This window comes from Callithrix jacchus, chromosome 16 (genome assembly GCF_049354715.1).
Source record: "Callithrix jacchus isolate 240 chromosome 16, calJac240_pri, whole genome shotgun sequence".
Lineage (NCBI taxonomy): Eukaryota > Metazoa > Chordata > Mammalia > Primates > Cebidae > Callithrix > Callithrix jacchus.
Genome location: NC_133517.1, coordinates 10,141,607 through 10,157,810, shown reverse-complemented (window position 1 = coordinate 10,157,810; position 16,204 = coordinate 10,141,607). Strand labels below are relative to the sequence as shown.

General features: G+C 38.9%; 1 protein-coding gene across 7 annotated transcripts in view; it reads left to right on the top strand.

Annotated features, from left to right (window-relative positions):
* Positions 1–11,641: 11,641 nt before the first annotated feature.
* Positions 11,642–16,204, top strand: part of LOC118148367 (spermatogenesis-associated protein 17-like) — a 75,308-nt gene continuing 70,745 nt past the window's right edge. For all 7 annotated transcript variants that reach the window (XR_008477064.2, XR_008477063.2, XR_008477062.2 and 4 more), the window contains exon 1: positions 11,642–11,741. Coding sequence is in view for 3 of the 7 variants with exons in the window: in XM_054246441.2 (XP_054102416.1) it covers positions 11,674–11,741 (68 nt within the window). In the remaining 4 variants the exon portion in view is untranslated. The remainder of the gene's footprint in view (positions 11,742–16,204) is intronic.

The following is a 16,204-nucleotide window of genomic DNA, read 5'->3' as shown; positions in this document are numbered from 1 at the left end:
GTAAAAATTAATAATGATTGGCCGGGCGCGGTGGCTCAAGCCTGGAATCCCAGCACTTTGGGAGGCCGAGGCGGGTGGACCGCGAGGTCAATAGATCGAGACCATTCTGGTCAAAATGGCGAAACCCTGTCTCTACTAAAAATATAAAAATAAAATTAGCTGGGCATGGTGGTGCGTGCCTGTAATCCCAGCTACTCGGGAGGCTGAGGCAGGAGAATTGCCTGAACCCAGGAGGCGGAGGTTGCGGTGAGCCGAGATCGTGCCATTGCACTCCAGCCTGGGTAACAAGAGCGAAACTCTCAAAAAAAAAAAAAAAAAAATTAATAATGATTATAAAATGTTTCAAAGCTAATTTTCCTATCCAAGATATTACAGTTTTAAGTATTGATTCATTGTAGGCCTCTTCTTATATAAGTTCTTTTATTAAAACATAAGAATTACTTCCAAGATAGAATAAGCTTATGAGCAATGAAGGATCCCAGTATTTTTATATTTTTACTGCATAATTATGGAAAAGTTCTGTTTAAATCCCTATCCACTGGTCCGTCCTATCCCTTTTCTAGAGCCAGTTTACCTACAGCAGATACAGAAAGAACTTTCTCAGTACCCTCTTAGCCCACTAATCTCTATGTAAAAAAAAGAAACGTGAAATCTTTTATTCACCACGCTTACCAGTCACTGCCATCATATGAGGCAGTCAGAAAGACGATGGCTAGTTTCAGGATTAGTAATATATGTGAAAAGAAAGTTTAACCAACACCATGCATTTATTTAGGCCACACTAATCTCTTAAAGCAGTGAAGCAGAAACTACATTCACATTCAAAGTGGAGCCTCACTGGTATAAAAGGGCCCATCGTTACTTCATTCTGAAGCAATCTCTTAGACTTTCCTTTTTAAAAAGCTTTAAACTATATTACCAGTAAGAATATCATCCAGTAGTCAGCAAGGATAAGCATCAGCATTCTTTGGGAATTTTTATAAATTATACTTGTCCTTTTAAAACCCAATTCCCAAAGATTTTAAATTAGTCGGTGTGACATACAGCCAAGGTATCTGGTTTTATTTTTTTAATCATCACAGGTAATTCAGATATGCACCTTTCTTATGAAGGCCACAGGCAATCATTTCTCAAATTGAGATCTAGAGGCACCTAGGGATTGAAACATTCTCAACAGTCATGCAGAGCTTCAGGAGTCCGTACACTTTTCATGCAAAGGGCCTGACAGTAAATATTCGAGGCTTTGCAGGCCATTGGGTCTCTCACAACTACTCAACTTGCCATGTAATGCAGAAATAGCCACAAGCAATACATAAATAAATGGGCATGGCTGTGTCTAATAAAGTTTTATTTATAAAATTAGGTTAAAGCTGGTTATAGTTTGCTGACCTGTGGTCTATATAGTCTCTACAGTCATGTAAAGTCTCCAGCAGTCTATAATTTCAGGCTTTTGCAAGTTCCTTATAACAACTTTCAACTTTGTCTTTTCTTTTTTTTTTAACTTTTGTCTTTTCATTTTAATAACCTAAAAACAACACACATTGTGATCCAATGGATTCACCATTTATAATATGATGCATATACACAGCTTCTAACATTTGAGTATTTACTATTTGCCAGGCCCATTTCTAAGTGTTTTATATGGATTACTTCATTTCATTCTCACACAATTTACAAAGACGGAGAGAATTCTGTCACAATTTGATGCATCTAAGTAGTGAAGACAGGAATCAAACTCCAGCCAATGTTGACTAAACTACAGCCAAGATCAGCTACACAATTCCAGTAGCCAGTCTGCAGTTTTGTTTGTGATTAATTTAGCACCCGGTAGTACTACTATAATCCTCAAGACAGATTTAATATACATCTGTATAAAACCTAAATGACTCATAGTTAGCTATATTGTTTTGAATAAAAAAAAGAGGTGAAAGACCTGAATGAACACAAGGGACAGGGTAGTACAGCTGCTGAAAGTAAACTGAGCTCAATGAACCAACCTTGCACTGGTTAGTAAAATGTACACCATGAACAATTAAGTAACGTGGCATTTGTGTTTCGGTTAATGTGAATTTGTATTTTCTAGATTTATCTCCGTGGGCATTCTGAATGTATTTAATAAAAACAAAAAATCTAATATATACAGCTTTTTCAAACGTGGTGATTCAAATAACTATTTTAAATAAACTCTGGATGGCCACTGAGATTTGTTTTTTTCCTTTGTAAGGGTACTAATACAACTCAGGGTTTTTTTTGAGAAGGAATCTCGATCTGTCATCCAGGCTAGAGTGCAGTGGCATGATCTTGGCTCACTGCAACGTCTACATCCTGGGTTCAAGTGATTCTCCTGCCTCAGCCTCCTGAGTAGCTGGGATTACAGGCACAAGCTACTATGCTCAGCTAATTTTTGTATTTTTTAGTAGAGACAGGGTTTCACCTTGTTAGCCAAGCTGATCTCGAACTCTTGACCTCAAGTGATCCACCCTCCTCAGCCTGTCAATGCTGTGTTATAGGGGTGAGCCATCACATCTAGCCCCACAACTCAGGATTTAGAATACTGATTTTGATTAAAAGATATATGTATCACATACAAATTAGCATTAAGCCAAACAAAACAAAGGCTCCAAATCTGACTACATTGATAAATCATATGGATCTTTTTTCTATTATCTATATGTTAACAAATTCCTTTTTCCGGCACTTTGGGAGGCCAAGGCAGGTGGATCACCTGAGGTCGGGAGTTCAAAACCAGCCTAACCAACATGGAGAAACCCCATCTATAATAAAAACACAAAATTAGCCGGGCATGGTTGCGCATGCCTATTAATCCCAGCTACTGGGAAGAGAAAGGCTTGAATCTGGGAGATGGAGGTTGCAGTGAGCCGAGATTGTTCCACTGCACTCCAGCCTAGGCAACAAGAGCAAAAGTCCAACTCAAAAATAAAAATAAAAATAAAAAATAAATATATACACACACACACACACATATATAGTTTGAAAGACCTATTATCTCTGAATATAATATTTACACCTTAAAAAATTCACCGGAAGCCACTTTAACATGTATTAAAATCAAGATCCTTTCTCTGTATTACCTGGTTCTAGAGTAACTCACACTTTGAAGACAGAGTTTTCTTATCAAAGGGTGAATGACCAGATCAAAATAATAAAAAAATGAAATTAACTTGATGTATGAATATATTACCTAACTAAAATCAGTTTATTTTGGATATTACAATTTAGTGCTTTACTGTAGCAGAGAAAAATTTACAGTACTAACATTAGAAAAAGGTTAGCACGTCTGATTCAATCCATTGAAATCTGATACGCTTCAATTTCTATTACTAAGAAATTTCATTCTTAGCAATATTAGCAGTTATATATGCAAATATTCTCTAGAATCTTATTAAAACTGTGTCAGCCTTATTTGACTTTTTGCTGCTTCTCTCAAGAGAAAATAAAACATATTTTTAAGCCGGGCATGGTAGCTCATGCCTGTAATCCCAGCACTTTGGGAGGCTGAGGCAGGCGGATCACCTAAAGTCAGGAGTTTGAGACTAGCCTGGCCAACATGGTGAAACCCCATCTCTACTAAAAATACAAAAATTAGTCCAGCATGGTGGTGGGCGCCTGTAATCCCAGCTACTCAGGAGGCTGAGGCAGGAGAATCGCTTGAACCTGGGAGACAGAGGTTGCAGTGAGCCAAGATCACACCATTGCACTCCAGCCTGGGCAAAAAGAGCAAAACTCCATCTCGAAAAACCAAAAGAAAAAAAATCCCATATTTTGTAAAATACAGTAATTAGAAGAATACAATTTATTCCATGATGTCACTCAAATATCAATCAACTACATATTACTTTTAAAAGCTTTAAAAGAAAAAACCTATAAAAACACATAAAAATATACATTTAGTAAGTCCTACTTGGAGTTTAAATCACCTTTTCCCCTTTCAGTTTCAAATAACTAGACTCTTCTTGAAGTTAATCCCAACCAAAACCCATGCTGATAAGCCAGTAAGATTATATATAGTCAGTGAATGTTAAGCTGCTTCACTAACTAATCTCTCAGTTAAAACTGGCATCTGCAAGGCACAGCGTCTCACATCTATAATCTCAGCACTATGGGAGGTCAAGCGGGGAGAAATCACTTGAAACCAGGGGTTCAAGACCAACTTGGCCAACATGGTGAAACCCCATCTCTACTAAAATACAAAAATTAGCCAGGCATGGTGGCATATGCCTGTAATCCCAGCTGCTGAGGAGGCTGAGGCAGGAGAATCTCTTGAACCCAGGAGGTGGAGGCTGTAGTGAGCCAAGATCATACCACTGTATTCCAGCCTGGGTGACAGAGACTCTTGTCTCCTATCGGCCTCTCAGAAACAAAGTGATCCTAAGAGACCATCACATGACCAATAGCTCTTTTATTTCCTTTGCCTTGGCAGTTTACACTGATGCATCAGAAAACCAATGTATTAAAACACTTTATCCTAAAGATAGTTTCTTAAATAAGACTTTCCTATTAAAGGGGAAACCTGGAAATATAGAACTTTTTCACCATGTTGGCCAGGATGGTCTCAATCTCTCTCTCTCTCTCTTTTTTTTTTTTGAGACAGAGTTTCACTGTTGTTACCCAGACTGGAGTTCAATGGCACGATCTCGGCTCACAGCAACCTCCGCCTCCTGGGTTCAAGCAATTCTCCTGCCTCAGCTCCTGAATAGCTGAAACTACAGGCACGCACCACCATGTCCAGCTACTTTTTGTATTTTTAGTAGAGACGGGGTTTCACCTTGTTGACCAGGATGGTCTCGATCTCTTGACCTCGTGATCCACCCGCCTCAGCCTCCCAAAGTGCTGGGATTATAGGCATGAGCCACCGCCCCAGCCTATCCTTGGGTTTCTTATCAGTAGCCTCTAATCAATTCAGAAAAAGCCTTCCTAAAAGTGGATGTTTAAGAATAAGACCAATTAGTATAGGAAACATAGAGTTTAGTGTTTTTCTTTCAAATATTTCTAGTTCAAGGAAGAATCAGGAAGATGCCTTAGTCCTAATTTATTGCTTAATCTACCCTAAGAACTGGGAGTTGATTGATGGTCCATGGGCTGTTAAATGGCAGTCAGCAATATATTAAATAAGTGGGAATAGCAGGAGTGAAAAAAGCCCCAAAAACAGATTCCCAGCAAAATTAACAGTCAACTATTTTAACAATGACTATTGCTTTTGGAAGCCTCTATTACCAATAACTGCTATTCCTAATAGGGAAAAATACAGTATGCATAGAAAAATTAGTCAGGAAATAATTTCCTTGCCTAGTTGCTGATAAAAACTGTGTAACAAGAGGATATGCATTTGTGTCTGCAAAATAAACCATTCATATTAAAAACAAAAACCTTCCAGATAGAACTAAAAAATAATTGATTATAGCTATTGGGTAACTAGTTAAGGAAGAGGAAAGTAAATATTGTTTATCACCTAGTACTCATCTTTACGTCTCTAAAATATGGATTAGCACTTCTGCAAAGTTAAGTAATTTTAGGAATGCAGTGCTAAAAGTAAGTTACCTGGTGTTAAGTACATCTGCTTAATTGGCTTACAAAAATTCAGGGGAAGAAATCATTACTAATGTGTTAGTTTTTGTACAAAATTCAGTGTGTACAAAAGTGCTGTACTAATACACAGTACGTAGTCAAGGACTATGCTGCTGAATGTTATAAATTACTCACAAACTTAAGAAAAAGATAGTCTTGGACTTATACATCTCCATTATCATATTAGCTTTTATTTTAGAAAAGGTTGGTTGCTCCTAAAAGTATGCAGCAAACAGCTGAACCAAGCAGATTAAAATTAATGCATCATAGTGTAGACTATGCAAATAAGTGACTAAACATGCAAACGGTGAACCTTCAAGATGCCACATCAAGGTTAAATGACTAATGACTGTATGACTAATTTAACACCATATGATCCATAAGAATTATCTTAAAATTTCTGCTGCTTATGGGAATTTATGTATTTTCCTCTTCAATGGGAATATTATTCATCAAATAAATCCTTATCTCAACCTAGAAATCTACTTGGAGACTATGTCTTCAATTTTCTTCTTTTATATATATGTAGGGGGCTGGGTGGGCATTATCTTAGGAAATTAACAATAACTCTAACACTAAATGTTGACACTTATGCTACTTTAGAAATACCTTGACTTTCCTTGTTTAAATTATTAATCAAAACTAAATGTTTTCTCTCTTTAAAAAAGATAGGGTGGGGTAGGGGAGAATTATCCTATTCTGAAACATGTAAATAATTAATTACAAGTTTACATTTAATAGTAGGCAATAAATAAAAAACAGTATGCCTGAGGGAAAAAGAGGCTGGGAGGAAACTACAGAGAATATGAGCTTAGAATCGAAGCTATGAATTTGGAAGTTAATTCCAGTTATATTCATTAGCTATAGGACTTTGGACAAATTACCTATCTTCTGATTGTTTATTCATCATAAAAATGGGCATAATTCCTATCTCAAAAAGATTTTTCTGAGGATGAGAGTGGGTACTTAATGTTCAAGAGAAGTTATTTCATCTTTCAACAACCTCTACCCACAAATAAGAGAAACTGGTCACCAAAAGATCTCAAATTATTCTGCTTTTAAGGTATAACCACACTGGGAATCTTAAAGGTATTATAGTTAAAGACCTTCAGCCTCTCTGAGGTCATGAAGCATTCTGAATGTTGGGAAAAGGAAGGATAGCAGACATTTATAAATTGCTGCATATAATTTCAGTAAGTTCATGGACTCCTTGAAGACTCTATGGAGCTAAAGAAAAATTTTAAATCCCAAATTTAAAAAATAAAAAAAATTAACGCTGGCTGGGCGTGGTGGCTTATGCCTGTAATCCCAGCACGGGTGTTGGGAGGCTGAGGAGGACAGATCATGAGGTCAGAAGTTTGAGACCAGCTTGACCAACATGGTGAAATCTCATCTCAAGAAAAATTAGCCAGGCATGGTGGTGTGAGCCTGTAATCCCAGCAACTAGGGAGGCTGAGGCAAGAGAATCACTTGTTCCCAGGAGGCAGAGGTTGCAGTGAGCAGTGATCATGCCACTGCACTCCAGACAGAGGGAGACTTCGTCTCAAAAAATATATATATATAATAATAATAATAATAATAATAATGCTGTGAATCTGACCTATTTCCACCTTAAAAATATACATATGTAAATTTAAAAAGATTAAATAAATCTTCCCAGTTAAAAGTGGAAAGGAAGCAAAGCTCCACTGACTTGTATTCAATTGCAGATGCTGCCCACAGTTTCTACTTTGTCACCTTTGACACCATAGGAACTTTCAGGAAACTTTCTTTCCTCTTTACCATGGTTTGCTCAAAATCAAACCATGATTGGCTTTAAGAAAAAGAAAGTCGGCGGGGCGCGGTGGCTCACCCCTATAATCCCAGCACTTTGGGAGGCCGAGGCAGGTGGATCACAAGGTCAAGAGATCGAGACCATCCTGGTCAACATGGTGAAACCCCGTCTCTACTAAAAATACAAAAATTAGCTGGGCATGGTGGCGCGCGCCTGTAGTCCCAGCTACTCGGGAGGCTGAGGCAGGAGAATTGCTTGAACCCAGGAGGCGGAGGTTGCCGTGAGCCGAGATCGCGCCATTGCACTCCAGTCTGGGTAACAACAGCGAAACTGTGCCTCAAAAAAAGAAAAAAAGAAAAAGAAAGTCTAACCCTTGTTTTCAAATTAGTGATTTAGTAAGGCAAGCTCATTTATTATTTAAATCTGAAGACCATGCTTCCGATTTTTGTTACTTCACTTAATGACTTCAAGAGTCATTCAAACTTTTCCTTGCATTCTAATTACTTTCAAAATGGACACTACTGAATAAAAAACTGCCTACATGAAATAAAGTCAGTTTAAAGTAAACAAAACAAAAAATTAAGAATTTAATAAATAACTCATTCTAGCTCTTGTCAATATATATATATATATTTATATTCAAATGTATTAGGCACATAGCAGAAAGAAAATTGTTTACATTTTCTTTCTACAATTGTTAACAAATTTGTTACAATTTTGAGTCTTATTGTTTACATTAATACATTGTAACTATTTAATAAAAATTTAGTAAATATAATAACCTCAATTTCTATAACAGGAATGAGAATGAAGACAATATTAATTACAAGCCACATACTGCTTGACACATAAGAGATTTGAAAAAATAATCTTCCAGATGACCAAACCAATGAATGACTAAATATGACTGAACAAGTAACAAAAGAAAAACATTATGACTAAAACTTTTAGACAATCCATATTCCAAATTTTCTGCTACTTTAACAAGCCAGACACTCTAGGTTTTTAGCTAAGTAAATGTGAAGTTAAGGAAAAATTATCAAACACAATGTAAAGGTTTCCAGCTTGACATCAGACATAAATATGGATGCTAAGAAGCTATACCAAAATGAATGAATTACTTGAACAAAATCATCCTGGTGATTCCTTTGAATCTTAACTGTTGAAACAAAAACCTGACTCAAACCTGCCAGTATGCAACTAAGTCCAAAACAAACTCCAAAACACAAGGAAGTAAAAAAAAAAAAAAAAAAAGCACACCTTTCACTATTTTTCAGATTTCAATAAAATCAAAATACCAAATAGGAATGAAAATACAGAAACAAAATCGAGTCAATATAGTTTATCTTAACAGCTTTTTTAAAAAAGCAATGCCACATAACAAAGTTAAAAAAACCAGAATACCATAGTTGAGTAAAGAAATTACCTACGTTTACCCACTTGGTGCCTAAAAATGGAAAGAGCAACCTCCAAATTGGAGAAGTTGAAAAAGTCAAGATGAGCTGGGCATGGGGGCGCACCTCTGTAATCCCAGCACTTTGGGAGGCCAAGGCAGGCAGATCACGAGGTCAAGAGATCGAGATCATCCTGGCCAACATGGTGAAACCCTGTCTCTACTAAAAATACAAAAATTAGCGGGGTGTCATGGCACGTGCCTGTAGTCCCAGCTACTCAGGAGGCTGAGGCAGGAGAATCCCTTGAACCCAGGAGGTGTTTGCTGCAGTGATCCTAGACAGCACCACTGCACTCCAGCCTGGTAACAGAGTGAGACTCTCTCTCAGAAAAAAAAAGAAATGAAATGAAAAAGAAAAGAGAAAGTCAAGATGGGAGCTAAATAAGTTAGAAATTCCAGAATGGTTAATAAATCTGGGCATATAACTGCTAGTTTACATATTGTATCTCATTCAGAGACATAGGCAATATACAAAAGTGTTTTAAGAATTTTGGGAAGAGGGGTATATTGGAATCATCCTGCAAATATGATACACTTAGGCCAGTTACTTAAACCATCTTTGCTTCTGTGTCACCTTATCTAAAACACAAAGAATGATACACCTACCTCTAAAGATTTACATGAGACAAGACATGCATGTAAAACCTGGTACCTAGTTAACTGCTTAGTAGTTGTATTCCCAGTGGGACTGGAATTTATTACTGGGATTAAACATATATGTTGTATAGTAAATATCTGTCCAATTAATGAAAAAGAAAATTCCATTAAGGAATTTGGAATGACTGTATAGTCATACAGGCAGACTAAAAAATAAAGTTCCAGTTTTTTGGAACATGTTCATTGTGCCAAAACAGGAATGACTTTAAGAATTTCATTCAAAAATACTAAGTGCTACCACTTTGTTATACTCTGGTGCCATAAGAAATGGTTGTATGACAAGAGAGCCTTTAAAAGAGAATTGAAGGAGGTTTCTCTCAGTAGCTAACCACGATGTGGAAGGCAGAAGAAGTTGGGAATCAGTCCTATTCTGATGCAGTCCACCTATCCTACAAATCAAGAGTACCCTAGGAAGAGCAGACCAATCTACAGATGACATTTTATCTCCCTGATTTACAAAGATAATGAATGGTGAAACATTAAGAAAGGTATCCTTGAGAGGGAACTGTGGGATGATGAGCAAGTCCATTATCTCGTTTTGCGAGGTGGTTATATAAGTATATACAATTGCCAAAACTAAAAAAATCAAGCACTTAAGAATTATGCTAGTTACACCATTAAAAATTGGTTCACTTAAAAAGTGCTCCCTACTTTTCTCAGTAGAAAATGTGATAATTTAAAAACAGTAAAATCAAATCTATATTCATTATAAACTTAACCACAGGATGATCTGACCTAACTAAAAATATTTTGGATAACTGTTTATTGATAGGTGATGTAAAATAATTCCTTGAGATCACAGACTATTAGAATTCCTCATGTTCTAATTTTTGCAGAATCTAGGAATGAACATGCACTGTTTAGCCACATTTCTTTCACCTGTTGGTCAAAACTTTATGTTTAAGGTTTTCCGTAGGAAATTGATTGTTTGTTTCACTGGTTGTCTTGTGTTGCGTTTGGAAGAAAAGGGCTTGGGAGAAAAACAGGACAGATATTACAGTATTCAACTAGAAATCCCAAAACCAGGATCCTAGCTCTAGGATTAAAATGTACAGGGCAACTGTGGACAAGACACTTGGATATTCTGTGCTTTTGATATTCTGGTATCACAGGGCTGTCATAAGTGTATTAATTGGTGAAAATATCTTTTAAAGTCAAAGCAATATATTATTCTAATGTGGCACTGGTGACATGATACCATAGACATAGTCAAGCCCCAAACTTAATCCTAACGGTTGTAAAATTAGTTCCTGGAACACCCCCATACACGTCTCATTTGAACTTAGAATGTTCAAGAGGGTGGAAGTAGTTCCCCCCGCTCCAAAAAAGGGGGTGAGAGAGTGATGTGTTTTCCATTATTGAACTTATCTTCCAAGAGACTTAGTATAAATTGGTGAATTTTGAAAGAGGAGTGGGGAATAAGGCCCAGATTAAGATAAATTCTTCCTGTCCCTTGTTTTGCCAACAATCAATGAGGAGATAAAACCGCTCCTGGGATTACGGGAAGCATGACTTCCAAAATATTGCTAAGCAATCAGCAAACCTTTACTGTATTCTTTCACAATTTTTTGGCATACTCTCAAAAGCTCCCTCAAACTGCGTGCATCTCAGGAATGAGTGAGAGCAAGGCCTAGATGTCTTCAGACCATCCATCCCAGCTCCCTCCCGCTTCCATTCCAGGTCCAGCGGAGCGGCCTCAGGCCATCATACCTTTCCCTGAGATCCCCCTCCCAAGGGCCGCCAGACTCACCAGCTGTTCCCGGCTGCTGGAGCTCCCATCGGTTGGCGCCCGGCGGCCCCTAACGACACCCAAGAGCCTGGCCTCGAGGCTCAGGCACGTGAACAGACTCCAACTATGACAGCACCGGCGACTTGCAAAACACAGTTCAGCATTTTGAGATGAGCTTCCGGAAGCCGACTGAGGCCGAAACCGGATGCCGGGAGCAACCATTAGTTCTCCTCGCCTACTGCTTTCCCTTCCTATAATCCCCTCTTCATACTCGCAGTAAAGACAGAGACAAATAAATCAAACTTTTTGTACTGCAAAGAAAATTTTTAATTCTCTTTTTAGTACTTTTAAAGTCGAAATAGCGTCAGAGAAAAGAGGAGTGAACAAACAATCGAACCCCGGGAGTGAGCTATGGTTCAGCCCAGTTACCATGGACACCGGTAGGCACCAGTTGTAAGCCAAGGCCAAGAGACCATGGCCACTTTAGCCCTGCTGCAAGCTAGGTCGTTGGCTGTAGGAAATGAGTACTACTTCAGGAACAGGTAAGTCAGAAAGAGAAGGATCGCGCAAAGGACTGGCGTAACTTGCTATCAGCTGTTACTCAGCGGGAGTTTCCAATTAACATGTCCCTAATTCATTAAGTAACACCCAGTTCTCCCCTTAATGGGCTGGAAACATAATCGTTTGTTTGTATTACCATACAACGAAATTCTAAATAGACAGGGGCCATAGATACTCAGTGTGAGAGCATTTAGAGAAACTCTCAGCATAGATAAAATTGTAAAGTGTTTTTTTTTCTTCGATATCACCACTCTGTGATTCGATGAAACCTATGTTCTTCGGGTTCAAGTTTCAATACCCTGACTGGGGTTCACCCTGGCTCACTAGCCCACTGATTCCGACTGCTCCCCATCTACCTAGGGATTTGAGCCTCCAGGATTTCACAAACGTCACTGAACTCAATTGTTCTTTGACTCATTTGCCTTTTTAAAATGAAAGTATCCTGGAGTGGTGGCTCATGCCTGTAATCCCAGCACTTAAGGAGGCTGAGGCGGGCGAATCATTCGAGGCCAGGAATTCGAGACCTACGTGGCCAACACGGTGAAATCCCGTTTCTACTAAAAATATAAAAATTAAAGGAGCTTGGTGGCACATGCCTGTAATCCCAGCTACTGGGGAGGCTAAGGCAGGCGAATCGCTTGAACCTGGGTGGCAGAGGTTGCAGTGAGCCGAGATTACACTACTGCACTCCAGCCTGGGTGACAAATCAAGATCCTGTCTCAAAAATAAATTAAATAAAATAAAAGTAAACCATTCTGAAAAGATAATTAGTACCAACATATTAGTAGACGATGGGTAAGAAAACCAGTAGCAGCTTTCTTCTTCTGCCTACACCCAACTTCTTGCCTAAGAAGAGGTTCATTTTTTTTTTGAGATGGAGTTTCGCTCTTGTTACCCAGGATGGAATGCAATGGCGTGATCTCGGCTCACCGCAACCTCCGCCTCCTGGGTTCAAGCAATTCTCCTGCCTCAGCCTCCGAGTAGCTGGGACTACAGGTGCGCGCCACCATGCCCAGCTAATTTTTGTATTTTTAGTAGAGATGGGGTTTCACCATGTTGACCAGGATGGTCTCGATCTCTTGACTTCGTGATCCACCCGCCTCGGCCTCCCAAAGTGCTGGGATTACAGGCCTGAGCCACCGCGCCCGGCCAGAAGAGGTTCATTTTAAAGAAGCATTGCCCCAAGAGTTTTTGTAACTTAAGAGAAACTGCAAAGAAGTGGATTAGACTATTATAGAATATAGTGACATGACAGACCAATGGGAAATACGTTAATAAGATAGGGTCTTGCTGGGCTGTTTTTATTCTAACGTTTATCTCGCCAACCACATTATTATTTCACAGTGTACCTCTCTTACAGCACTGATCACAATTCAATTTTACATTATTTTATGACATAATATCTATCTCCCCTCTAAAGGAGTAGCAGAGACAGCGTCTTTTATTTTGCTCACCATTATTTTTGTCTCCAATGTCTATCATACAATAATAGTAACACAATGATTGTTGAAGAATCACATTAAGGAATCTTTCAATAAATCACTAATCCTGGTTTAAACATACTAACAATAGCTAAACATAGAAATTACCTATTTATTTAGAGTATGTGGCAAGTCTGTATTTATAACATGTATAAGTGAAATAAGCCCCATCCATCATGATGTTCCCATCCTTGTATGGCATATAGGCATTTAAAGAATAATTACAATAGTGGCTGGGTTTGGTGGCTTACTTCTGTAGTCCCAGCACTTGTGGAGGCTGAGGCAGATGGATCGCTTGAGGGCAGGAGTTTGAGACCATCCTGGCCAACATGGCAAAATATCTCTACTAAAAATAAAAAAATTAGCCAAGCATGGTGGTGCATCTGTAGTCCCAGCTGCTCTGGAGGCTGAGGCAAGAGAATCACTTGAACCCAGGAGGCAGAGGGTGCAGTGAGCCAAGATCACACCACTGCATGCCAGCCTGGTCAACAGAGCAAGACTCTGTCTCAAATAAAATAAAATAATAATAATAATAATAATAACAACAACAACAACAACAAAAATAGAGTAACATGGACGGGAAGGGAAACAACCAGTATTTCTTGAGGACTGATGATATATGAGGGATTGCACTAGGAACTACCTCATAGGATATTTCATTTGGTTTTCACAATGTTGCAAGTTAATGTAGAAGTTACCTATTTATTAGATAATCTATATTTTTAGAGCTATAGAACAGTGTTCCAGAAAAGCCTGTTGAAGTGTCAAGCAATCGCAAAGAATCAGCCAGGCACAGTGGCTCAGGCCTGTAATCCCAGCATGCTAGGAGGCCAAGGCGGGTGGATGGCTTGAGGTCAGTTATGAATTAGCAGAGCCAACTAATCTAACTCTAAAACCTCTGCTGTTCACTATCTCTAAACAAAATTTTCTTCCCATTAAGCTGATGTGATTAAATCGCAACAAGCACCAAGATCCAGAAGTCTAAATGGCTTAAGTGTACTCTTCCAAATCCATTGACATGTAGGGAACAAAGTTGTAGGAAACAATTTAAATTCTCCTTGGTTTCTTTCAATGTCTTCTGTTTTGGGCAACAAGGTAGGGAAAAAAATGCTTCTTCCTAAGGCTATCATCAGTATAATGCTGCAGATGAAAGATGACTTTGTTGAAAAAATATATTCCTAAGGAGTTAGGTTAGTAACTGAGTCTTCCAAGGCCTAGAAGTCCTATGTGGAAAAGGGAAGCTCCTCTGCCCAACAAAGAGGAAGGGTCTTGAACTCCAAGAAGTGAGCAGCAAATACAGGAGGAGATGATGAACTGCAGAGAATAGGAGATGTGTGGGTTGCTCAGCTGACTCCAATCCTCTGGAAAGTTGCTCCTGCAAAGAATGTTTGATGTGTATTTTTGTTTTAGCCTGTCCATCAGAGACAGAATATTTTGTCCTGGGCATAAGGGGAACAATAGATAGTAGGCAGTTGTTGTAACTGCCCAGTGGATTCACCTTGCCCGCTGCTTAGACGGCCTGATTTATCAAGATAGGGGAATTGCAATAGAGAAAGAGTAATTCACACAGAATCAATTGTGCAGGAGACCGGAGTTTTATTGTTACTCAAATCAGTCTTCCTGAGCATTAGGGGATCAGAGTTTTTAAGGATGATTTGGTGGGTTGGGGGAGGCCAGTGAATCAGGAGTGCTGATTGGTTGGGTCAGAGATGAAGTCATAGAGGGTGGAATCTGTCTTATTGCACTGTGTCAATTCTGAGGTAGGGGCCACAAAATCAGAGTCAGTTTATCAGTCTGGGTGGTGCCAGCTGATCCATCAAGTGCAGCATCTGCAAAATATCTCTAGCACTGACTTTAGGTTTTACAATAGTGATGTTACCCCCAGGAGCAATTTAGGGAGGTTCAGAATCTTGTAGCCTCCAGGTGCATGACTCCCCAGACCATAATTTTTTTTTCTTTACAACAGAGTCTTGCTCTTGTCACCCAGGCTGGAGTGCAGTGGTGCAATCTCGGCTTACTGCAACCTCCGCCTCCCAGGTTTGAGCAATTCTCCTGCCTCACCCTCCCAAGCAGCTGGTATTACAGGTGTATGCCACCATGCCCGGCTAATTTTTGTATTTTTAGTAGAGGTGGGATTTCACCATGTTGGCCAGGCTGGTCTGGAACTACTGACCTCAGGAGATCCACCTGCCTTGGCCCCACAAAGTGTTGGGATGACAGATGCAAGCAAACACTTCTGGCCCCAAACCATAATTTCTATCTTTTAGCTAATTTGTTATTCCTACAAAGACTGTCTACTCCCCAAGCAAGAAGTGGGTTTTTTCCTTGGGAAAGGCCTATTATCTTAGTCTTAAACTATAAATTAAATTTCTTGCTAAGTTAGTTCAGCCTTCATCCAGGAATGAACTAAGACAGCTTGGAGGTTAGAAGCAAGGTGGAGCTGGTTAGGTCAGATCTCTGTCACTGTCTTCAGTTACAATTTTGCAGTGGTGGTTCCATTGTCCCTTGACAGTGGCCTTTTTGTTGTTGTTGTTACTTTAACTTGCTCTAGTAATTCTTAGCTTCATTTCTGTTCTTTTGACCCATGAGATTTTCTTTGTGACTTGTTGGTCATTTATACTATACTTTACACTATACTATACTTTGTGGAGGGAAGAGTTCAGTATATGTTTATTGGTTGTATTGTTCATTTTCCCCATATTCTTATTTAAATTTCATCTAATCTGCCAAATTCTAATAGGAATGAGTTAAAGTATTTCTCTTACACTGTGTTTCTATAGTATGGGTGAGCCCAAAATATCTGAGACAGGCTTCAGTCAATTTAGAAAGTTTATTTTGCCAAGCTTAAGGATGAACCCATGACACCACCTCAAGAAGTCCTGATATGCCCAAGGCAGTCCAGGTGTGGCTTGCTTTTATACATTTTAGGGAGACATAATGTATCAATCAATACGTGTAAGGTT